The 25,345-nt window shown below is 36.2% G+C and overlaps 4 protein-coding genes across 4 annotated transcripts; 2 read left to right on the plus strand and 2 right to left on the minus strand.

The window, feature by feature from the left end:
* The first annotated feature begins 1,667 nt into the window (after positions 1 to 1,667).
* On the plus strand, positions 1,668 to 3,427 carry LOC18588545 (E3 ubiquitin-protein ligase ATL42-like). Its single transcript, XM_007013020.3, has one exon. It carries the CDS (start codon positions 1,892 to 1,894, stop codon positions 3,170 to 3,172), a length of 1,281 nt encoding a protein of 426 aa, XP_007013082.3. The 5' UTR covers positions 1,668 to 1,891; the 3' UTR covers positions 3,173 to 3,427.
* Positions 3,428 to 4,657: 1,230 nt separating this feature from the next.
* On the minus strand, positions 4,658 to 6,950 carry LOC18588546 (ankyrin repeat-containing protein BDA1-like). Its single transcript, XM_018127621.2, has 3 exons — positions 6,707 to 6,950; positions 5,904 to 6,493; positions 4,658 to 5,464 (listed from the first exon to the last, which is right to left on the minus strand). The coding sequence occupies exons 2-3, from the start codon at positions 6,483 to 6,485 to the stop codon at positions 4,685 to 4,687; spliced, it is 1,362 nt and encodes a 453-aa protein (XP_017983110.2). The 5' UTR covers positions 6,486 to 6,493; positions 6,707 to 6,950; the 3' UTR covers positions 4,658 to 4,684.
* Positions 6,951 to 7,776: 826 nt separating this feature from the next.
* LOC18588547 (protein phosphatase 2C and cyclic nucleotide-binding/kinase domain-containing protein) lies at positions 7,777 to 15,376 on the minus strand. Its single transcript, XM_018127620.2, has 15 exons — positions 13,746 to 15,376; positions 13,161 to 13,292; positions 12,850 to 13,080; positions 12,634 to 12,759; positions 12,131 to 12,193; positions 11,847 to 11,929; positions 11,249 to 11,480; positions 10,828 to 11,144; positions 10,512 to 10,599; positions 10,342 to 10,408; positions 9,774 to 10,051; positions 9,596 to 9,661; positions 9,313 to 9,434; positions 8,667 to 8,823; positions 7,777 to 8,578 (listed from the first exon to the last, which is right to left on the minus strand). Exons 1-15 carry the CDS (start codon positions 14,787 to 14,789, stop codon positions 8,333 to 8,335), a joined length of 3,252 nt encoding a protein of 1,083 aa, XP_017983109.2. The 5' UTR covers positions 14,790 to 15,376; the 3' UTR covers positions 7,777 to 8,332.
* A 5,559-nt stretch (positions 15,377 to 20,935) lies between these two features.
* On the plus strand, positions 20,936 to 25,083 carry LOC18588548 (putative lactoylglutathione lyase, chloroplastic). Its single transcript, XM_018127999.2, has 9 exons — positions 20,936 to 21,388; positions 21,771 to 21,975; positions 22,113 to 22,237; positions 22,395 to 22,459; positions 22,592 to 22,804; positions 22,948 to 22,995; positions 23,231 to 23,338; positions 23,936 to 24,076; positions 24,707 to 25,083. The coding sequence occupies exons 1-9, from the start codon at positions 21,241 to 21,243 to the stop codon at positions 24,746 to 24,748; spliced, it is 1,095 nt and encodes a 364-aa protein (XP_017983488.2). The 5' UTR covers positions 20,936 to 21,240; the 3' UTR covers positions 24,749 to 25,083.
* The last annotated feature ends 262 nt before the right edge of the window (positions 25,084 to 25,345 follow it).

Raw genomic sequence — 25,345 nt, forward strand, 5'->3', positions numbered from 1 at the left:
CATACATAAGGTCCACAGCATATAACAGTTATTCCCACCTCGGCATGATAGCACATACCGTTTTCTTAGAATCTTTTCTACAGGGTACAGATACGGTGTGGTTCTTCAAAACCAACTGGTAATAATATTCCCGTCATCATGCAGTGGCAAAAAGAGAAACAGAGTTTCGGAGTTGGAGAAGTGGTTGGATTTCTTGAAGTTTCGTTTCTCTTATGTCATGACTCCGGTAAACGTCACAGCCCATTAACAACAACCTTTTATTTTATTGCTCCTCTACGTCCAATATGTATACAAGTGTACATACATAGATCATATATTATATTATATTTTTTTAATGAATACCAAATTTGTGGATTACCTGTAATGCCTGTGGTATAGTTATTTGACTCTGGGTTTTCCCCTTTTGGGTTTTATCTCATGTGCTTCATCAGAAAACACTGCTGGGTTTCATGTGTCTGTCTATTTCTCACAGCTTGGTTTCCCAATTGAGTATATGAATAATCATTTGCTTTCTTACAACATAAACTCACCTTCTTCCCTTAACTTCTGCATTGGATACCAAAGACTCACTTGAATGTTCTCTGTCTTCCTAGAACTTCGACAGGATTTAACATTCTGAAATGATAAAAGACAAATTGTATGAATCATCAAGTGTACGCGGTTCATATTAGAATTCAAATTGCAATATTGACATTCATTGTCTTCATTTTGGTAAACATATACAGTATATAAAAATGAGAGAAACTTCCTGGAGGTTTGGATAGTTTGTTTATTGATCAGGAAGCTAGGCTGGCCTCATTCTAGGCTGGTTTAAATGAAGACTTGAGAGGATATGGCGGTGACTTTCCAAGAATTTCTCCCATTTGACTTGGTGTTTTTATCTTTCATAATGCTACAAGAAAAAGTTCATTACTGGTTTCGGAGTCTTTTAGCTGGCAAGATCAGCTGATCGGCTATGCGGTGAGATCACCTAAAACAACCTAATCTAAAGCAAAGCTAGACTAGATGCAACCCCTTGACTTTGTCCTTATCTTAATGGAAGTAACTCTGACTTTTATAATTAGAATCTAACTGGACTTTGATATTCCCGTCACAGCAACCAAAGAAGAACAAACTTTTTCTCTTTTTTTCTTTTTCTTTTTCCAGAAAATGAAGATATTAGAAGATGCTAAATACATGACAAGACAAACAGCTTTATCTAATGAAAATTTGAGGTTATATTTAGTTTTTTTTTTTTTGTTTTTTGGAAAAAAACTAAAAAAAAAAAACAGTAAAAAGTAAAAGTATCAACACAACAAACAGAAATTTAACATTAATGGCTGACCTTAAGTTCATCCTCCTTGGGATCTCTCCGATTGGAAAGCTTGTTTCTAAAATGACAAATGCACATTATTGTTCCAAGTTTCACCAGGAATTTTTCTATGGTACGAAACCCTGTTATGTAGAATTGATGATTTGATAGGCGGCATCAGAATGGACAAAAAACCTTAATTTAATTTGTCATCACGGATGATATCAGATGTTTTTCTTGTAAGGCATGCTGCTATCCAGGAGAAGCAGCCACCAGGGCAGAGACCAAATTTTGTATTCAATAAAGAGCCTCTCCACCATGTCATCACTTCTGAATTTTCACATTTAAAAACCTGCATTGCAATATAAAAAGAAGGCTGCAAACCACAGCCCAAAAGGAACACAAGGAAACTGACAAACAGGAAGGATACCCTTTTGGGGGAGTGACATGTTAGTTAGGACCATGCATAACAAATCCATAAAAAACTAACCCCATATAGAATATTAGAAGTTCTGCTCCGGAAACGTGCATTTTCCAGCTAAAATGGCTGCAGGAAAGCATCAGAATTCTGGGAAGTTTTTTTGAGATACAATTCTTCCAATGAATCGATTAAGGGTGATTTGTTTAGTTCTTTTTTTCCTGCTTTTCAATGTCAATGCGCAATCCCCTTCTAGCGAGAGTGATGCAACTTCAGGAGATGCTGTCTCAAATTTCCGGCCAAGCCTAGCAGTTGTCATAGGTGTTCTCTGTGTCATGTTTTCCTTAACGCTTTTCCTGCTTGTCTATGCCAAATTCTGTCACAGGGGAGCAACAGTTCATGGTGATCGTCACCCTGGAATACTCCATCGAACAAGGTCTCAGTTCTCTGGAATTGACAAGAAAGTTATAGAATCACTTCCTTTCTTTAAATTCTCTTCCCTTAAAGGATCAAAACAAGGGCTTGAATGTGCAGTTTGCCTATCAAAGTTTGAAGATATTGAAATTTTAAGGTTGCTGCCTAAGTGCAAACATGCCTTTCATATTGGTTGTATTGATCGGTGGCTAGAAAGGCACTCGAGCTGCCCTCTTTGCAGGCAGAAGATCAACACCGAGGACCCAACAATCTTTACATATTCAAATAGTATGCGGTTCTTATGGAATCAATCCGAGCTAAGAGAGGACTCAAACATGGAGCTTTATATCCAGAGAGAGCAAGAGAGTCATGGCTCATCAAGATTCAGCATCGGAAGCAGTTCCCGGAAAATTGAAAAGGGCAATATCGAAAATGAAGTTCTAATTCAAGAAGAAGCTGCTGACGAGGATGATGACGAGAGGGTCTTCCATAAGTTTAAGCACAAGATCATTGTATCTGATGTGGTTTTGAAGAACAGATGGAGCAGTGTGAGTTCTTCGGACCTGATGTTCTTGAATTCAGAGATGCTTAACGAGATGTCCAGCAACAGATTTTCTTCCCTGGAAACAAATGATCATGGGCAGTCTACAATAACAAGACCAATTGAAAACAAGCAAATTATGAAGATCAAGGAGGAGTTGGAGATAAAGAGACTGTTTGAGAGCAAAGTTAGCTCAATTAACAAAAACAATCCAGTTTCAGCTCCTGCTCTTCCTTCAACATCAAATTTTTCAGCCACTTCGAGTCATACATCAATGATTGTTAATCAAGCTGAGAAAAGATCAATGTCAGAGATCACTGCTTTATCCAGGTTTCGAGATGTCAGTCCAAGAAACAGAACAAGTCAGTCTTTATTGTCTGAAACCAATACAAAGGAGGAAAGAATAAGGCGGCTGTGGTTGCCAATTGCCAGAAAAACAGTTCAATGGTTTGCCAATAGAGAAAGTTCTCAACAATCTCAGAATTCAACACAGGATTTAGATGTATGAATCTGTTGATTCCTGGAGAAAGTTTCATGTAGGTAGTTGCATTTTGTGCGGCAAAGCTACACATTTCCTTTGATTATTTTCCCTGATTTTACCCGAATTTCATTCTGTTTTTTTCTTTTGCTAAAGGATTATGTTTCTGCAATAGATAAAAGTCCAAAAAGATACATAGGAATTACTCATTACATTACTGTATTGAAGGTACAGCCTCTTTGTTACATAACCAACAGCAACCAATAAAGCTGCCTGCTTAATTCATCTCATGCTATGTTTGATGTTTTCTTATTTGGTAGATGATGGAACTCAGCAAAAAGAGCCTGCTTGCCGACCAGGTTTTCTGAATTAAGCATGTTTACTTTTTGAAGGTTTCCTTAGTGGCAGACCCAAGGAATCTGGTTTGGAGAATCACATCTGCCTGCCCATGATACCATGTCATTTGTCCAAGTAAAACCCAAAAAAAGTAATAGAATTTCAAATGCTTTAAGTTACCTCAAAATACAGTACAACTTTTTCTAGACTTAACATAAATAAGTTATATTAACTAGTATTGACTACCAACTATCAAACAAAGCCACGGCTGTGATTCTTAAAAATTTCAAGATAGATGGAACAAATATAATTCAATTATTGGACTATTATCATAACCCCACGTGTAAATAGAGACAATAATAACGAGATTAGGATATAATTAACCTAAATTTAAAACAATATTTAAGCTTCCATATTGTCAACTTGCAATATACTGGTCGCATACTTATTCTTCTTTATATGGCAATTTAATTTCAATTGTTATAAGTTTAATCACAAGTTACACGCATGCCAACTTGCTTCGCTCGTTACCCATGATTTTTTTTTTTTTTTTTTTTTTTTTTTTTGCATTGGGTCAATTAGCTTAACTCCATAAAAAAAAAGACAAACATCTAATCTCCTGTTACCTCATCATCACGTTCACAATGGAAAATGTTTCAAACCCACGACGGTTTCTCAAATTTTAGCCATTTTTAATATTTTTTTGCCTGTCTAAATCGCTGGCGAAAGAGCTGGTATTATGTTAATCTGTTTGTAGTATTAACGTAAGAGCTGAGGCCCTCTTTCTTGTCCTGCGCCACGGAATCCAATGAAATCATCTTTGAAGGTTCCTTTCTATTTATTACAACGGTACATTCTTCAGCTGCCACTTGATATAAAATCCTTAAATCACATTTATTACCTGGAAAACAAAGAAAACCGGATGCTTCTGCTTGTCTTGTAAGGAAAAAAAAATTGTAGCAGCAGCCTTGACCAAGGAACTCTGTCCAAACAAGTTCAGTAACCTGTGGTTGTTATTGTCCAAGTCATTTATGTAAGACTAACCAAGTAATTTCGTTATGGTTTGATTTACTTAAGAGTAGGAATGGGTCAAATTTCAGCAGTAGAGAAGGTTGTTTGAATGGAACATAGATGATTGTTCCAGTTAAATTTGTCCCTGGCAATATTGTCTTAAAACCATTTGCGGAAAGAATGTAAATGCTTAGCTTATCTGTTTTTCTTTGTCCATAACTCCTTAAACAGATCACACCACTCAGTTAATAAAGACCATCCTGAACGCAGGGCTAATAAACCTACAACTCCATAGAAAAACACAAAAGGCGCTATCACTGCTCGTTTGAAGATATTCGAGGCAGTGGTTATTTGAACACCATAGAGGAAGACCATGTGAACTGAAGCTATCACCACCCACATCATTAAACGAATGTACTTCCACCTGGTCGTATTCCCCTTGAGCTTCGAGGGGCTTGTCAACACTACGATGATGCTCATTGATGCTAAAAATCCGATGGAGTCCCATACCATAAACCAAGTGAGGCTGTTGGGTGAGGTTTCTCCAGCAATTGCTTTTCCTGGTCTGTGGCTATTCATGAGCCTGGTGATATTAGAACCAGCAGGAACCCCATCCTGCCAAAGTCCTCCAGGAGGATTTAATGCTACTTCGAACGTCACAGTTGCTATTAGTACTGCCATTACCATCAATCCGCTTCTCAGTTCGCCAAGCCACTCAAGAGAACTTGCGGTATCCATTTTTGAGGTCGAGTACTTCCCTTTTGTATCTACATCAATAACAGTCTCATCTGCTTGAGATTGTTCTGGTAATTCTTGATTATCAGCTTTTGGAGTGCTTGCAAGATGGAGCATCTCTACAATTTCTTGATCATTGGATTGCTTAGGACCTTTCAGCAAAATATCCAAGGCCTTCAACTTATTGGAATTCACTGCATTCACATCAAGTTCAGGTTGCAATAGCAACAATTTTATTACCTGCATGAAGCACATTGTACATAACTTCATATCCAATAAAACTCTAATCTCTAAATTAGTGTAAACTGTGAGGATATGGTATACCAAATAGTATGAGAATTGATCTATGATTGATCAGATAGATCAGAATTCATGAAACAACACTCCTAAAGTTCCCAAAAGTCAAACTTGGCTCAAGCACGCATATATAATGGTATTTCATTCATCTAAGGCCAGGTCAAGATATGCAATGATGTCTGAAGTTTAATCCTAAATATTAGGAAAAGCGTATAACTCAGGCAATTTTTTTCATACATTCAACTACTATAATAAAGTACAGTAATAATTCATTCAACTTGTAACTAAACTGGTAATAATTTACTGAGGTGTCTATTTTCTTAACTAGAGTATTTTCTTATTATGCTATAGCGGGTTCACAAAACTGATTCAATTGCCTTACCTCATGTTGTTTCCTCACAGCAGCCAAGTGCAAAACAGTGTTGCCTTCCTCATCTTTCCAGTTGAGCATCTCCTTATATTTGAACCCTTCAAGTAAACCTCTAAGCATTTTACATCCATTTTCACTCTTCACAGTTAGATGCAGAATTGTCTCCCCTATATCCGTGACCTCTCTCACGGACTCTGGATAAGCTAAGATCAGTGAAGCAACAACTCTGTCTCTCCCTCTAATCACCGCCAAATGCATAGGTGTTCTCCCCTTCTTGTCCTTACGTCTGCAAAGCTCATGGTCACTCTCCCCATCAACTTTCAGCAACTCTTTCACTATTTCCACATGCCCATTTGCACAAGCCACGTGAAGGGGGCTGTAGCCTTTGCTGTTTACAACTTTAGCAAATCCTGGTTTCTGTCTGAGAATATTGCTTACGAAATCGGTATGCCCATGTAAGGATGCTATATGCAAAGGAGTCTCAACTGAGGCATGTTTGCTATTATCTTCAAGAATAAGTGGATCTTCCTCTAAAAGTTGGAGCAAAGTAGCGGTGTTACCCTTGCGAGAAGCCTCAAATAGCCTCTCGTCCATGTGAGGAACTGGAGAATCAAAAAGTATCAGAGTACAACAACTAGAAAAAACTCACATAGAAGCCACGATGAGTCCCCATCTTCCTGCTTTCAGGTGTCAAACCTCAGCAAATTGCAATCAATACAGAAGTCAAAATTCAACTTTGAAACTCATGGATGGCGAAACGTGTTCAAGGCCAAAGACTATTTTTTCGTTACATATTGTCTGAAACAACACCTTACCTTCATTTTTCCATCAGAGCAGATTGGTCAGTGCGGTAGGTAATAGAAGTACTGTTTACCTCCTTGCTGCAAACGCTGCTTAATTTTCTGGTAGTAGAGTGGCTCTGCCAGTCAAACACTCAATCCGAAAGTGTGTCCTTAGTAGACCTGTCAATATGGGTCAGCCCGGCTTTAGCTTTTATGAGTTGAAAAATATGAGCCGGGTCGGATCAGTCTATTTTTTATATGAACTGTGAAATCTTTAACTCAGTCCACTCCTTGTTAGCTCATGAACTGAGTTGGGCCATCTCATTTTTTTTTTAAAAAATTTATTTTTATAATTTTAATTAATAAATTTTATATTAATAAAATTATTTTATAATTTAATTCATAAATTAAAATTATTAATTTGATAAGTAAATATTAAACACATTAAAATATATAAAATAAATAAATTATTAATAATTAAATTATTAATTTTATATAATTAAATATATAAAATTATTAAATTAATTAAAATTATTAATTTTTTTAATTCATAGAGCTGATCCGCCCTAGTCCACCTCAACCCACTGATTTGGTGAGTTGACCTATCTAGACCCGATTTAAATATAAATCTAAATTTTCATGACTCAACCACTCCATATTAAATAAAAATAGACTGGCTCAATGAGCCAGCCCATTTTGACAGGTATAATCCTTAGCCCCTCGTCAACTCAATCCGTCCACAACATTGAGAATGAGCTCCAATGAGTTCCGTAATTGTAGGGTGACAAGGTTCCTCTAGAACTTGGTCGAGAATAGAGCTAAGAAAAGGGTACCTCCTTTCTCGCTGAGACAACTCACTTTCCTTTCCTTCACGACAAGATCAATACGTGGCAAGCCTCGACTTCAAACCAAATCTTTCTTTCCCAATTCTTACCGGAGGACTGGATCGAAAACACCCTGGATTTTTTGGGTTTTTCTTCATTAAAAGCAGGCCTTTTTGGTTAAATAAACAAAACACCAACGCAACAATTTCCTCCCATAGAGACGTTTCCTTTCTCTTGGGAAGGAGGGGATTGCTTTGCATGAAGTAACTGGATTTCAAATAATTAAAAGGGATCAGAAATCTAAATGGTCGAATAACTTTGCAATATGAATTACAGAGGTCAATCATAGACTAGCTATTAAACAACATACCATATGCCGTACATCTACGATCGACCCAAACTGCCCAGAGTCAATCAATTAAACGATCTACTGCCACATCAAAAGTAACGTGGAAAGCTTGAAGTACCAAGGAACCCTCATTTACATATTTACCTATTTACAAAAGTGGGAAATATGTAAAAAATTGAAGATTTTAGAATCAAAAACCTATTAACTGAGCTATCCACTGAATTGGTTAGATGGCTAATTTCGCAACAGAGCACTATCACCTAACTGAGATATTCTTCCCATGCTATTCTGAATTCACGGCATCAAAAAAAAAATCACAGAATCATGAGCAATCTAAGGCCTGCAACTTTACACTTGAATTTCTGCAATGATTTCTCTGCTCCAGTTTCCGAAACTCGAGTAGTCAATCTCACCAAACAGAATGGAACTTCACTTGCAATGCGTTTGCAAAAGGTAGAAAGATAGAAAACCATATACATCATTCTTCTACCACTCATCAAGCCATTCTGGAGCATTTAGCTCTACTATGTCTTGAGGTGGGGAAGCAACAGCAACAGGGCAATCCTCAGAATGAATTTCCAAATGTTGAGTTATACGAGAAGTTAACTCGTGAGGAACAGGAAAACTCCGGTCTCTGATCCCTTCCCAGTCAACCCCATCAAACCACGGATGCCTTTTAACAGAAGTGGGACCATGGCTTCCTAGTCTTATATTTTCATCAACTTCAAGTAACTGAAAAATGATATTAACACAAGCATGTGAGTGATTCTATGATTTCAGTGAGCTATTTAAGAAGAAGAAGAAATGGTAATAAAAAGACCTTAGTGATTAGATCAACAACTTCAGAGCTTAAATTTTGTGAAAGAATAAACTGTCCTTTTGCAATCTTTGCAAATGTATCAAGCTCGCTTTCTCTCCAAGATCCAAACGGCATTTCACCTTGCAGCAAGAAATAGATCAGGACTCCTAGTGCCCACCTGCATGTTAAACAGTTCAAAAGACTAATGTCATGGAAGAGGGGCAAAGAGAAAGAACACAACATCAAACTGCCTAAACCTTCTTTACCCCATCAGTAAGAAACAGTAAATTAAGACCCAACCCACCCATATTCTCAGGTCTGCCTTGATGGAAATTCATCTTTAAAATCCACATCAAAAACTTCAAGAACTAATATATGAAAAATCACAGTGTATTAAGTGGCAGGCAAAAGAACTAACAGTAGTCCTTTTCTTTTATCAAATTCAACTTTACCCTTCAGAAAGCCAACAAAAACATCCCCTTAGCATTAAGACATTTCTACTGCACTAACTAAACTAAACAATCATGGTTAAATTAAATTTTCTTTCTTTGTGAAAACAGGTAAAGTTGCAATTTCAAATTATTCAATCATGTTCCTTTACATGCTAAATAAAACATGAAGAGGTTTATGACAAACCAAGCAAATGGAGACTAAGATGCATTTTTACCAGTCGGCAGGAAGACCATGGCCCTTGCCCTTAACTATCTCTGGTGCTAAAGAGTCTGCCATTCCACAAATTGTAAATGTTCTCTCACTAGATAACTTCTTCCCAAATCTGAAGTCGACTAGCTATAATGCAGCATAACAAAACAAAAAATTAAGCTTAACTCCATGTGATTTGGCACCCTTCATGAGTAAGAGAAAGGGGAAACGTTTTTTCATGTATAAAATTATATCAGTTTAACTATACATGTGAACGAAATGTATAATACAACATAAATGGTACCAACCTGTAAATGGCCCGTTTTGTCCAACATTAAAACATCTGGAGAAACACCTCTGTAAAGGACACCATTCTGAAATTCAAATGAAATATGGATGTCGAAAGACGAAACTGAAATAAATAACAGATGCACAAAGAATTGGGGAAATGAAATCGAAGAAAAGGACTGCTTCTAGAAATCCAACCTCATGTAGATCTTCTAAGGCAGTTATGACAGAGGCAGCACAGAACCGTGCCGATTGTTCATCTAGAGGGGTGTGAAGTATTGAAGCCAAAGGGCAGGCAAGGCATGTATTCAATAGAATTCCAGCATGCATTTGATCAGCACAAGTGCATAGCACCTCCGGCATACAAGCTGCAGAACTCATACTCTTCATCAGATCCTTCTCCTTTAAAACTTGTGCTTCTTTTCCTAGTTTTTTAACCTTCTGCTTTGAAAACCTCTTCAAACTAAGCAAATTTTCTGGTAATCAATCCATTTTGTACAAAGGAAAAATTCATCAGTTTTTTCTCCATAACAAACTTCCCTAACATCATCACATAGCACCTAACAAGCTTATTATCCTATAATACCATATCACCTGACATGACTTGGCATGTTTCTTCTCCTAAGCGTGCATAATCAATAGACATATCACATATTATTTAACTTTTACACCTATATTTGTTAAAGAAGGAAAAGCCCTTATTCTTAAATTACCATTGCTAAGTAAAAATAAACAGAGACATATATACATTAAAGAAGGAACCAACCTGAGTCTCTTAGGAATACAAGCCCAATCTCACTACAGTCGGTGGAATATAAACTAGTTCTCCACTCCTGCATATGACATTAGCTGAGTTTTAGATATAAGTCTCTTGAAGATAATATTTAGCTAACACTGATTAACTAAAAGGCAGAGGCAGAACTAAGCACTTCTTACCAATTGAGAGAGGCTCACTTTAGCAAGAGTTGACATATCAATTTCTTTGACAGAATCTTTGGGCATATCTGGAGAATAGTCTCTAGATCTAAATGGCAACAAAAACAAGAATATCATTCTCAATAAAAGTATTAAACATTCAAATTAGAAAAAAAAAAGAATAAAAAGTACATTGTAATTCAGTTAGAGAACTCTAAAATCTTACATGCAGAATCTAAAATGGAAGCTTCATGTGAATTATAGAAGGAACACATCCTAACAGGAGAAAAAAGAAAAAAACAAGGAGGTGACATTAATGCATGAGACCAAGACATACTTCTGATCATCCTGGGAAAGCTTTGTCAAGTGACCAGCGACTGAATCAAACTTCTCCTTCGTCAAAACAGCACATGTGACATTACCCACTGCAACTGCACTTAAAGAGCCCATCTGTTCACCAAGAAGTGTCCATTCCCCAAAATAGCTTCCTTCCATCTTTTCAACAGACAGTTCTCTGCCAGTCTGTTGATCCTTGTCCTCTTTGGGATTATCAGACTTCAGGCTGCAGACATTAGGACTGCTTAACAAATCCACATCAAAATTAATCCTCACTTGGCCCTTCTGGATAATGTACAATGCAGAGAGGCCCTCATTCTGCAGATACACGAGAAATATAAGAAACAATAATGTGAACCCAAAAAATACACTACAAAAAATAATACAGAATGAAATATAATGTTAGAAGGAGAAACATCTACCCTATTAACTATGGCCTGCCCATTAGAGAAGGACACCTCAAAAAGAGAATCTGCAACATGACTCAGCTGTAAGATTGTCAACCTTGATAGAAGATCCACAGAGCGAAGCAACTTCAAGGATGACAAATTAGAAAACTCAGACATCAGAATTCCACGAAAATCTTCTCGCTTTAGCGCCCAAAGAGTTCCACTTGTCACAGCACGCACAGAGGCTTGGAGAGGCTTATTGTACCTTTATAGGAACAGATCAAAATTATCATGGTAAGTAAATTGTACCACATTTTTAGCCAGAAAGAGTGGTAAAATATCCGAATTCCCAAGAAACCAACAGGTTTCAAAAATATCTAAAAAAATCAAAATATTCCAAAATCATGAATGATGGGTGTTAAGAAAATTCAGCAAATTAGTGCTTTGTTGCTACTCCAAATAAATGTTGGTAACATGTTATTCTAATTCTGGTTTGTTACTTGGCATCAATTCACTTCAGTATTTAAATGTACATTTCAATTTTCACTGAGAAAAACAATTTGTCAACTTTAGAAAATAGATTTATAGAGTTCTAAATTCACTATGAGATGAGAAAGGAAAAAGAACGCACATCAGTGCCAGCTCCCCAAATGATGATAACTTCTCAGCTGTATACCGCTGCAAAACCCTTGGCACCTCTCCATTTTTATCTTCCTGCCAGTATAGTTTCTGGTGAAAAACTTAAATCTCACTGAATATAAACATTTATCATGAACTAAGAACTCACTAATAACACATAAAAACAACAACTGAGAACTAGAACATGACTAGATTGAGCATTGAACCCCAACAAGCAATGTACACATTTGAACTGAAAGGTAAGTTCAAATGTCATAGGGAACAAAACAAACAAACCTGAGTTGCCAAGACCTCAAATTCTCCACTTCCAACAACATAAAAGCAGTCACCTTCACCACCCTGCAAAATATAACAACAATTAGGTTCCCAACTTCTATTGTAGTAATGTCAAATCTCCATCTAGAACTGTATTTAAGAGATCAGCTCCTTCATTCCTTGCATGTGAAGCCAAGGTAGTTGAACTAATCAGCTTTGTGAAAGAAAACCTCAATCTGAAGCCAAAACCAGCCACCCAAAGAGCATGCTTATATGCAGGAAAAAATTTATGGACCTTGCACACCTTATTCATGGGGTTTGTAGCTAGCAAGTGCTTCAAGCATTAATTATGCTACTCATCACTACTACACTGGCATCTTTGCTTGGGTTATTCATAAATTACACGACAGTAATGAAGCAGTAAAACCATTTCAAAACATGTTGCTCATGCAGTTCAAGAACAACATCAGCATTACATGCAATAGAAGCAATAAATGAAATTAACTGCAAATTGAATAACTAACCTGTTTAACCACAATATCCCCTGGTTGGACCTCAACTCTTTGCATGCAATCCAACAAAACATGACACTGCGAATCAGTAAGTTTTCTGAAGAGGAAATGGTCATGCAAAGCCCGCTCTATATGTGCCTGTAACACAAAAACAGATCAGTTTAGCATGGTTCTGTGAGGAAACCCTGTTATGTATGCAAAAGTAATAAAAAATAACAGAAGGCTTACCTCTTCTTCCCAAGTTTTCCTGTGTGCTGGAGGTGGAGGAACCCAGACTTGCCCATTCTCCAATGAACTCTCAATAGCACGAAGACGAGCACGTGATAAGTCATGCCTTGCTCGGTGGTTCCTAGAGCTCCAGCTAAGGGTTGAAGGAGATTCTGATCCTGTCACCTCTAACACTTGAGGAACAGGAGGCCGTAAAATAGTAGCAGGTTTAGCTGATTCACCATCAACAGTCTGATGGGAAAAACCAATGAGAAACAAATAACAATGCAAAGACAAGAAATAAATCTGTTGCAAAAAGCTTGCTCACTTACACCAGCTAATCCATTAATATGCACAACAATCACAGTGATATCATCAGTACGGGTTTCATACTGAAGCCAAAGTCGATAAGATTCAGCCACAATTGCAGCACAAGCATCACGAGGATCCTTGTATTTTGCAATCTGAAAATATTAAGGACCATTAATAATAAAGAAAGAAACGAACAAGGAAAGTATAAACTTTGGCAGCAAATTGTACATGTAAGGCTAATGACAGATGAAACATTCCCAATTATAAGATGATGAAAATAATTAAGAAATACCATTATCATCAGACATACAGAAAAAAAAAACTTGAAATATAAGATAGTAAGCCTTTTACAACTAGAAATTCATGAAGCGACTTCAATAAAGTGTTCTCCAGATTTGTATAATTTATGAATATCAATTTTTCAACTCCAAACTGTTACAACAGGAGGCCAACTACTAAAATTGTCATCCCAATTCAACCAAATATTAAGCAATCTAACTAACAATACAACTAGTGCCAATGATGCAACCGCAGCAATAACGCTAAGCTTCAGTTTATTTATTAATGATCAACGTTTCATACATTCAAAAGATTCCCTTACTTACCATGTCAACCACAGTTTGACTAGAAAGGAATTCGAAAACCCCATCACTAGCAAGCACAAAGAAAGGATGATCTTCAGTAAGCTCCAACACAACAATCTCCGGATTCGCCACAACCCCAATTGTCTCAGCAATCGAATCCCCAATACTCCTCGTAAAAGCCGTCCCAGGATACATTCCATTCGGCACCCAAAGCCTCGGAGGATCACCATCATCCCCTTCCTCCGTTCCCCAACACTGCACATCCGGATTCTTCAACCCTTCAATTTGATCCAATGTAAGCACTCTCGCTCCACAAAGTTTCACTCTCTCCAGCTCATCAACTCGAAACGGTGTCTGATCAATTGACAAATCAACGGCCACAATGTCTTTCCCTCTTTTTTCCGCTATAACCGCTCTCGAATCACCAGAATTCGCCACGTATATCGTCCGACCACGAACTAAAACCGTTATAGCCGTCGTCCCGCTCATGCTATCATCCAAATTATCGGCCTGTAACTGTGTGTTCGTCGTCAAATACGCGGCATGGCAAGCTTCGATGGCGTCGACGTGGAATTTATTATTTCTTAATAAATTTTCGCATAATTTTCTCTTGACGAATTGCGAACATTGAGCTCCAAATTCACCGTGGCCGTCGAAAACGCCGAAGAAATGATCGTCGGGATTGGTTCCAAACGGAGTGTGGATACAAAAACTGTCTTGATTAGCTTTATCTAAAGCATCTGGATAATAACCTCTTTGAGATAAGTAAGAATACTTAAGCTCGTAATTGGCCGACGGAACTTTAACGGTTCGGGAGCCGTCCGGCGGAAGGAACTGAGCCGAAACCCTCGAGAGGCGCGTGATGCCAAGCTCCGGGTCACCGGGTCGGTTTATGCTTAACTGAGAGTGGATTTGGTCTCTGGTTTCTTCGTCTTCGTTCGAAGATGCGGGTGAGAAAACGGCAATCTCTGCCGCGTTTGGCCTTGCGCTTTGCGGGTCTTTGATTCTTGCATCTCTCGGCACGCAAATCTCGCCGATGCAAGCTCTCGAGTAGACGCAGCCCATCACTCAACTGTTTTCAACAAAAATCAAGAGTTGCAAACCAAAGTACGTTCCGAACTCGCCAAATGTTTCATTTCACCCCGTTCTCAATTTTCTTTTTCTTCAAGGAAATTCAAAATTCCAAAAAAAAAGGGAAAGAATTTTTTTGAAAAAAATGCTAGAGGATTTGGAATTTTTGTTTTGTTACAATCTCCCGAGACTACGCAGTGAATGGCGGATGTTGATGAGTAGGAAACAAAAAAGAGAATAAAAGAAAAAGGATTTGGATTTGGATTAGAGAAAATTCAACCGATTCCACGTTGTCTTTGTTGAAAGAATTCTCGGAATTTCGCAAATGGAAAGAAGATTGAAGAAAAGAGAGAAAAATCGCTGATCTACTGTTCTAAAAAACCGTTACAGAGGAAAAAAACAATGGAAAAGCAATGACACTTAAATTTACTGAAGTATATTAAAAGAAAAAAGTTTTAAAAATATTATTAAAATAGTATACATGAAATGAAGAAACGTGACCAGTGAAAAGAGTCAAAAATTTAGAGAACGAACGGGGAGAGAGAGAGAGAGAAAGAGGGTCCGTTTCAGCTCATTTCAGTGGAAAACTCGAAAGGCACTCACCCAGATGAGAGAGCGCAAGTTAGCATAGCAAGATTAAAGAGCACGGGTGCGTAAGGTGCATGGGGTGGTGGAACCGCGGGCAGGAAACGTGGAGTTCAAAAGTTTCGAGGGGTGCGCAATGCACCACAGGGAGACGACACGACAACGTTTCACAATGCTCAGAAGCCCCGTAACAATTTTTTTTTTTTGGCTTCGCGAGCGTTTCTCTCACGCGCTTGTTCTTGTCCTAGGCTGAATAAAGTTGTACTACGCCTTTTCCCTAAACTGATACTACTATATGCTCTTCCTTTTTTTCCTCTTTTTGATGTAAAATAGATTTATGATATTATCGAGTGCAGTCAATTCTAATCAGAGAGAGTATTCTCTTCTAGGGGCAAAATCACGACATAAATTCAATTTATTGCTACTATTTTTAAGGTTTTAAATTTTTACCAAAAAATCTATTTTTAGAAGTTAAAAATAGTGAAACAGGGAGAGTCTTTTATTACCAATGTTTCTAAAAATAACATGATGACCGTACTGAATTATATTGAGTCTTTCTGTATTTGGCAAGGTTCTTTAGTTTTTCACATTAAAGAGGAAAGCATTTAATGGTTTTCCCATACAATGTTTTTAAAGTCGTTATCATTCATGGAGTAGTTAAAACCACCTAGTCTAATAATTTAGACTTTTTTTTCTTTAATTTTAAGCTAGGAAACAGCTATCCAACGATATATTTGCATTAAAGGGAAAAAAGTGAGAGCACTTGTAATAATTTTAGATAAAATTATTTACCTTTTTGAATCAAGTGCATGTTTGACTTAATTTTTTTTTAATTTATTTACTTTTTAAAAGTAAAAATCAAGTCAAATATGATCTTTTGAGAAGTTCTTTAAAAAAATAATTTTTTTTAATAACAAAATATTTAAAAAAATAAATTAAAAAAAAACTTCAATGAGGAACTTTTTCTTCTTTTCTTTTAAAAGTATAAGAAAATTTTTATTTTTATTTCAAAAATATCATCATTTATTAAAAATAATTATAATATTATCTTTTTTTTAAAAATACTTTTTATAATAATTTGAACAAAAATTATAACTTATAAAAAATAACTAATAAAAAAAATTATCAAACAACTTTAACTTAATTTTAAAAACTATTATTTTTCATAATAATTTTTAAATTAAAAAAAAAATAGACCAAACAGGCTTCAAGTCTGATTATGAAAACAATCCCCTTTTTTTTCCCACTATATTTGATATTGTCGTCTTAGAATCTAATTCCAAAGTTATTTGTTTCCAGGGTGTTTGGTTTCCAAGGTGTTTGGTTTCCTTCTCCTTGAACAATTAATAAATGCCTTTGTAGAGATTATTCAAAGAAACTGAAATTGTCATGTTCCATTTATGTTCATTGTAAAGGTAATTGTGCATATTGGATGGCTTTTCATTTTGAGAATTTTTTTGTTAAATTTGCACAATTTTTTTATCCACTTAATGACATTTGTAATTTACTCAATAACAACCATATTCTTGATATTTACATTTCTTATATATACGTATCTAGACAGAGAGAATAAAGTTACATTAATGTAAAATTAATTAGGCTTATATCTTTTTACATATTTTATATGTTATTAGAATTTTAAAAAATGAATCCTTAAATTTAACAATTTATTTCCTTAGTATATCATATTATTATCATATCAATAGAGAATATTATTGTTTTGGTATTTTGTTTAACAATAAAAGTTGTATTGTATCAAATGAGCAGATAAATATTTATAATTATTTTATGAATTTAACGTACATCTTCTATGCGAATAGAGTATGAAATTTAAAAATAAAATTAATATAATATAAAAAGGTGTAAAACTAAATCAATATATATTAAAAGATAAAATTTAATTTGATCTTCAGTATCTTCTTCGATATGCATTTACTTGTTTGATAATAATTATTGTTATCCAAAAAGCATATTTGATAAGTAATTGGAGATTCATATTTATAAATAAAAAATTTATATTATTTTTTATTAATATGAGATTTGTAACACTGTCAACAGCTTTTATTTATTGGCTTAAAATTACAAGCCAATGGCAATCTTAGAGATATGGTTATTTAGGGAAACTTTTAACTATTTCATGCATAGCAGCGATGAGACATATTCAAGTGTTAATTTTGTCATTGTGCTTCAAATAATAATATTAAATTTTATATATATTACGAAATTAAAAAGAAATTTGATTGTTCAGAGACATATCATGTTCAAAAAGATTCACCACCTCGTGACTCTGACCAAACGAGCCGAAATCTTTTTTATTCAGGTCGAGTGACTATCAACAATTCCACTATAAAGGCTCTACCATTTCACCCCTTTTGCTCCTTTTTCTTCAGGTAGATAACAAAGTCCACAAAACAACAAACAAGTTTCTCCCAATCTTGCAAGGAGAAAAAAGAAAATTTGTTCTGTCCTTTTATTATTATTTATTATCGAATGAGTTTAAACTTTTTTAAACTTTGAAAGTCCTCCAAATCTGTGTGAGCTGAATCTTCCATGTAACAATCATTGATTGGGTTTCAGGGCTGGTTTCGATGTGGCAACCAACAAAGAAAAGGGCCACTCCAAAGGGACTGAGAACGCCACCCACGTCGGATAATTATCACAAGCCCCCCTTTTTCTCCCTCCAGGGGTCCCTCGTTATCTCTTCTTATATTTGTCCCTCAAGCCCCCGGACCCAGAGTTGCGGGCGGCTCTAAGCTGTTTCTCATTTGTATCTATTATTAATGAGCGGTATGTTTGGGCTGGCCAAATTAATTCCCACAGTTTGGTTCCTGACGTGGTCCTTTTTTCTTTCACTCAGTCTCAAAAAGAAAAAAAAAAATTGTTAAATGAGAAAGAAAAAGAAAAGGTGGATGATTAGATGGTTAAGCTAAGAAAAGATTTGATGGTCTAATCAGATATGTGCTATGGCCTATTGGCAAAGCATTTTTTTCTTTTAATTTGCACCATAAAATAAAAATAAAAAAACTAAGTGACTTTTCATTCCGGGTGGTTGCAACAATAGAACATTTTGGATGCTGATCTGACTTGCTAGGAAGAGTTTAGGAATGAGTGTTAGAAGCTACTACTAGGAAGAAAAAGAAAGCCCATAGTGATGATACCTCAATTTCTACAGTGTCGTCAAAAGGTTTTTTCCTTTGTTTTTTTTCCACCTTTTTTAGGTCAAAGTCAAAAGAATAGGAGAAGTTATTGAAAATTTATGAGTATTCTAATATTCAAAACCTTAGAGCTTTAACTAATCAGTAATTACAAGAACAAAATAAAGGATAGGGCAGAAAAATATTTATGCCTACTTGTTAGAATTTTTGGGCCCTGCCTTAGGCTTTCAAAAGCTAGCTGTCCTTTTCAAACCTAGCTCACATGTTCCTCCAATGGAGGGTTGTCACATTCAAAGGAATTCATTTCATTAGTTATAATAATAAAAGACAAGTACCTAATTGACAACAACAAAATCCTAATTCCCCCAATTAACCTGTTTCCTCTTTCAGAAAGGGGTGAGCCACAACATTCCAACCACACACATACACAAACACACAAAGGAATTCCTCCTTTAGCTTTCTGGCTTCCACCCACCTACCCAGTTTCTACTCTTTTCTTTTGAGGGTGGTGCATTTTTTTTTGGCAATGTCACATCAGCTTTTAGACCAAAAATCACCAAACCACAAGAATTCACCCAATGTCTGCATTATTATTGAATTCTGCACCGCCACCGATCAGCTCATCAGCATTGGATGAAATGAAGTAATGATCTTTTCTTAGTTGGTCCCTCTGGCTCTATACAAAGTGCGGGCCTTTAACAAACATTGTATTTTGGCCCCTTTTTCCTTAAAGCAATATTTTAAGGATTGGGTGGGGGGAAGGCCCGGGGGGGAGGGGGGTGTGGGTGGTGGATTTTTTTATTAATTTAACTTCAAGCTATGAAAAAAATGCCCAGATACAGTCATGGAGGCTTACACAGAACTGCCAAAAAAACTTTTGTGGCTTTGAACTGTTTTAAGGATTCTTTTAGTTTTATTAGCCTAAATTTTATGGGATTTTTTTTGTGGAAAGTGCAACATAAAGAGCTAAGAAGTGTAAGGACAAAACAAGACAGACTTGTTTGGGACATTCGGGTTCTGGAAGGCACAAAGCACTGTTCATTGTTTGAGTACTTTGTGCTCCATTTTAGTGATACAAGTGTGGCCCTTTTTGATGCTGGATTAAGTGATATTATTACTTTGAAATTTAAAAGAAAAAAAAGAATGTTTATTATTCGATTTTGGAAGAGAATATTCGATCTTGTCGTCTTCTACAATGTTATTTGATAAGAATTTTCAGATGGAAGATATTCATAAAAGGGATTTTTAATTGCCATTCTATGTTTTTAAACTACATTCGCATATCTATTTACATGCAGCAGCAACATTATGTATGGGGAGCCACCTCTCTCCTCTTCTTTCCTCCCCTCACCTGAGGACCAAAAATAGCAGAAACCATTACTAATAAATAATGGACCACATTTTTGTCTATGCATGGAGTAAAAGCTTGTAAACGGGCTTTGTCCATGACATTATGGGCCCATATCTCTTCTCTTTCATTATCTCCCCCCCACGTTTGGGCTCTTTTCGTCTTCCAATGTCCAATTTGCTCGTAGAAGGCTCCAAAATTAACAGTGCACTTTTGATTTGGTTAAATGTTTTTTGTGAAAGCACAAAAGGGTAGTTAGATTAATCATTCGAATCGATTTTAATTTCTGGTTTGATCATTAAGTTTTTGATAGTATTGGAGAAATGGGACTTGGATTTAAAAGAAAAAGTTAGGGAGTCAAATGTACTTACCATTAAGTTCTTATGTCCATCAAAAGATTAGCTATTAATTAGAGTACAAAATTATCTTATGTGCATGATTGGAGGAGAGTGTAAGCTTGACGGTAGAGGACAAAGCCAATTTCAATTGCATTCAAGGAGCAAAATTATGAGTATAGAAATGAGAAATGTTGTAAAGCCCAAATCTTGTGGGCTAGATTTAATACCATTTATTGTCTTAGGTGTTGGTTTTTTGTTGAGAAGAAGCAAGAATTATTATATTCCAACCTTAATGTATTTGCAAAAAATAAATTGGCTATGTAGTTAGATTATGAGATAATAGGTTCAAGATTAAACCCTTAACACCAAGGTAGTAATAATTATAAACTTGTCGATGACACGTTAAGTACAAAAAAATGATGCCCATTCTTTGCGTTGCGAACCAAAAAGGGAGAAAAATAAAGAGGGAAAAAGAAAAGAGAGAGAGAGAGAGAGAGGCAACTGGCAAGGCAAATCGTGGATAACAAAAGGGAGAGAAACAAACGCAACCCCTCAAAACGGGATCTGGACATCTGTCGTGACTCGTGAACCACGTCCAATTGTACGGCCATTTTGGAATCAAAAAAAAAAAAAAAAGAACACAAAGGGCTTTGGCTTCACTCTCTAACATTCCAATAGGCAGTAGCTGTTTTTGCTTTTACTTATTCTTTTCTATATTCGCATTTTCTTTTTTAATTATTAATGTTATTTACATCTCCAGATAAATAACTTCTCATCGCAAATTTACAACCTCACTCTCTCGTTCACTGCACAGGACAGAAACAGAAGCAGAAACAAAGAAAGACAGACAGGCAGAGAGAGAGAGATATATATAGAGAAACGCTACAGACACAGTCACAGACAGCTCCTGCGAACATCACAGACTCGGAGTTTAGAGGAGATAGAAACTGCTTAGATTTTTATTTTTTAAATAAAAATTACTAATATATATATATATATAGAGAGGGAGATTCACGAAGATGGTGAGGATAATTCCCATGGCCTCCTCAATACGACCGTCGCTCTCGTCGTTTAGGTTCTCCGGTGGTGTTCCTAGTACGCGTTTTGGCGTTTCCCTTTCCCCGTTTCACCTTCCTCGACGCCTGCTTTTCTCTCATCTAGGCAGCAGTAAGCACTATTTCTATTTTTTTATAAGTTTATTTCCCCTGTATTCCCTAGAATTTAGTTATTTATATATGTTTTAATTGTTTTAGTTAATTGGGGATTTAATTACTGTTGGAAGAATTAGAAGGTATCGGGCATTGAAGTTGAACTTCTGGAGTTCATTTTAGAGTGTTTTAAGATTTAAATATCAGATTTTTAAGGAATTTAGATGCATCTGCTTACAATGCAGTGGTTGAAACAATCAGTAATTTGTTAGAATAATTGCATATTTTTCTCTCTTGCGAAAATTATAGTAACAACTTCTGGAGATTCTGCTGAATTTTATAGAATGGAAGAAATGAATTTGTATGGATTCAATCATTTCCTTTATTTGAATGTTATCCAGCTGTTCCGCAATTGCAATTCTTTGGTTTGAAAGCTTCTAAGCTGTTGATAGCTGAGGGAAGCAGGGTAGGGACGCCTCTGGTCGGAAATGTGGTACAAGCTAGCACGGCAGCTGCCGAAGAAACTGCCCTAGAGTGGGTTAAAAAGGATAAAAGAAGAATGCTCCATGTTGTTTATCGAGTTGGGGATTTGGACAGGACCATCAAGTATGTGTCAAGATGTATTAGTATTATTTTTGCTTCCTTTATTAATCTCATGAATGGATTGCGAGATAGATGTGTTCTTTTTAAACAATCTTGTGGTTGGAATCTTTGAACCAAACTTGAATGTATGGTGGTTGCAGATTCTATACTGAGTGCCTGGGAATGAAGCTGTTGAGGAAACGAGACATACCTGAGGAGAGATACACAAATGCCTTTCTTGGATATGGGCCAGAAGATTCTCACTTTGTTATTGAACTCACCTACAGTAAGCTATCCTATACTCTTTTGCTTTTCTAAATGATGATAAATCTGAAATTCTGTAACTATTTGTTATAAATATTTTTCCATATATGAATATTATAGTTGACAGTATATACGAGCTCAGCTGTGGATATTAATTTTCATTGAATGATGCCTGCCAGATTACGGTATTGATAAGTATGACATCGGAACTGCATTTGGTCATTTTGGTATTGCTGTTGAGGATGTAAGTTCAAACTTTGGCTTCCAAAATTGTGTTACTGTTTTCCATTTTTAACAAGATGATAGACTGTTATGTATCTTAGAGTTTCTAGGTTCTGGTTTCTAAAGCCAAATGCTTGTATGCTCCACTGATTAGGTTGCCAAGACTGTGGAACTTATAAAGGCCAAGGGTGGAAAAGTAACCAGAGAACCTGGTCCAGTGAAAGGTGGTAGTACTGTAATTGCATTTATTGAGGATCCTGATGGTTACAAGTTTGAACTGCTGGAAAGGGGGCCTACTCCTGAACCCTTGTGCCAAGTAATGCTACGTGTTGGTGATCTTGGTCGTTCCATAAATTTCTATGAGAAGGTGAGAGTTGCTGGGAAATGCTGGGCAATAATATCTGATATTTTACAGTCTTTTACATAAACTGATGAACATGCCATTTTTGGGAGGTTACTATGTTTTTAAGTCATGTAGTAGGTCTTACTCTCTATCTCCTTTCCTCTCAGGCCTTTGGCATGGAGCTTCTTCGCACACGAGATAATCCAGAGTACAAGGTAAACAGCTATCCACTATTTCATTTGGCAAATAACCAGTTAAAATGTGTATTCTGGGGAGAGAAGTGGAAAAAGAAAGGAAAAAGAAAGAGGAGAAAAAGGGGTTGGGGGAGTTTAGGGTTTCAAAGAAGGATTCAAGTGTGCATATTGCGTGTTTGTGTGTGTGCTTTCTTGCATGTCCTTATTGTCACCTCAGATATATGAACTGACATATGTTTGTGATTTTTCCTTTTAGTATACAATAGCCATGATGGGCTATGGGCCTGAAGATAAAAATGCCGTGCTTGAGTTGACGTACAACTATGGGGTCACTGATTATGACAAGGGAAATGCGTATGCTCAGGTAGAAATATTTCTGCTTTTTTTTTTTTTTTTCACTTCAATCTTTAAAAGCTTTTACTTCTCTTTGTTTGGAAAACATAACCATGCATGCAGGGGGGAACTTCTTTTGGTGGATTTTGGCAACTGTTTTTGGTGATTTCTTGTGTTTTTATACTTTTATGTATTTACAAAGAAAGAATATGTGGTTTAATATGTTGTTTTTTGGTATGGTCAGAGACTTTTAGATGTTTGGGGGTTTTGTTGGCCGGAACAGGGGTTCTCTTTTGAGCTTGTTTGTAGGAAGGGTTACTGGTAGGCAATTGAGAGGCCCGGGAACCCTTCTCTTTTGTACTGATTGTTGAGTTCTGTTTTTGGTGCCATGATTCAGAGATATTACTTCAGGACTGTGAAAGTAACAGACCTGAATCTTGGCTGTTTCCCATTCAGAGGAGTACCATTGGTTCCCTCTGTAATGAATATATATTGAATTTTCAAAAAAAAATAATAAAGAAACAAAACATAACCATGCAGTATGTTTGTGATTCTACTTTGTTTTTTCGAGCCGTTATTTCTTATTTCATGGGAACAAGTTAAAGGCTTATCACTTGCGACTGTGCAGATTGCAATTGGCACAGATGATGTTTACAAAACTGCAGAGGCAGTCAAACTTTTTGGTGGGAAAATTACCCGGGAACCTGGACCATTACCTGGTATCAACACCAAGATCACTGCATGCTTAGATCCTGATGGTTGGAAGACGGTATGCCTGTTTTCTTTTTGGGGCCAAATTCATCATCTTTTCCTTAGTTGGAGAACTTTTGAAACTTTATCTGGTTTCATTAACATCTAGCAATGTATTCAGTTTCTTTGGGAATAATGATAGGTGAACTTCCATTCAAAGAACATGTCCAGCATGGTTGGAAGACTATATTCTTAAATGTGATGCAACTTAGTTGTATTCTGTAAGTTGAAGATTGGGGGGGGTTCAATGTTGTTGATGAGTCTGTTATTGTTGGTTCAGTTTCATGCCACCAAGTAGTGGAAAAGTCTGAAATTTTGGAGCATACTTTTCAAAATAAGCTTCTGCATAAACTTTTTACATCTTTATTGAGTGTACTGAGTTAACGGCAATGAAAATTATGGTGCTGAATGCCTTTCAACACAAAGATATCAACAACATCTCTGAAAAGAACATACATCAAGAATGTTTGCTCATTCATGTGCATTGCTCCAATATAGACTTCTATTAGCTTTTTGTAGAAAAGGTTTCTGTTTTTGATTAATATGCAGCACCACTTCATTTTTTTGATTGTTTCTACTTAAGAGATGAAGTAACTTGTGTTGCTTATTCTTTTTTGTAATTGACTCACTTTGCTCTTTAATTTTGCAGGTTTTTGTTGATAACATCGATTTCCTCAAGGAATTGGAGTGAGTTTCGGGCATATTCTCATAGTATCCTTTTGACACTGGAACCTGAACCTGAGCTGAAAGGATTTGTTGAAGAAATTTCCCATGAGAACACAGCCAATCCCGTTTTGTAGATAAATCTTGAACGGGACAATCGCATAGCCATTAGCTTCACAGAAGTGCAGGGATCTTGAGATGTCAGTTTCTGTTTAATTATCTTTCTTATTTTATTTCAATGAAATATTATCACAAAACACTTACATTTGATTCAGCTGCCTGTTAGGAGTTGCCTGTAAGCATACAAAATGTACTATAGTAATCCGTGTCTGCTATGTTATGTATTTGAAGTTGATTCTCTAATTTTTGAGTCCCAAGGAAAATTTGTTTAAAGCATTCACCAAAAACGTGTAAGACGTAGTTAAAAATTTGCATCACTGCATTATGTATCTGTTAGACAGTCATATATGTCCTTGAACCGATGTGTTTTAACAAATGCAGCACAAATAGTGAGCTCCGACAGAATTTATTCTTACTGTGGGTAAGGGTGTTCAGGCCATTTTTTCTTTCAATTGGTACAAGCAATACCGTGATTTCTAACTTGGCTGGCATTGGCATGAAATAA

Source organism: Theobroma cacao, chromosome 9 (assembly GCF_053813885.1).
Source record: "Theobroma cacao isolate CCN51 chromosome 9, ASM5381388v1, whole genome shotgun sequence".
NCBI lineage: Eukaryota > Viridiplantae > Streptophyta > Magnoliopsida > Malvales > Malvaceae > Theobroma > Theobroma cacao.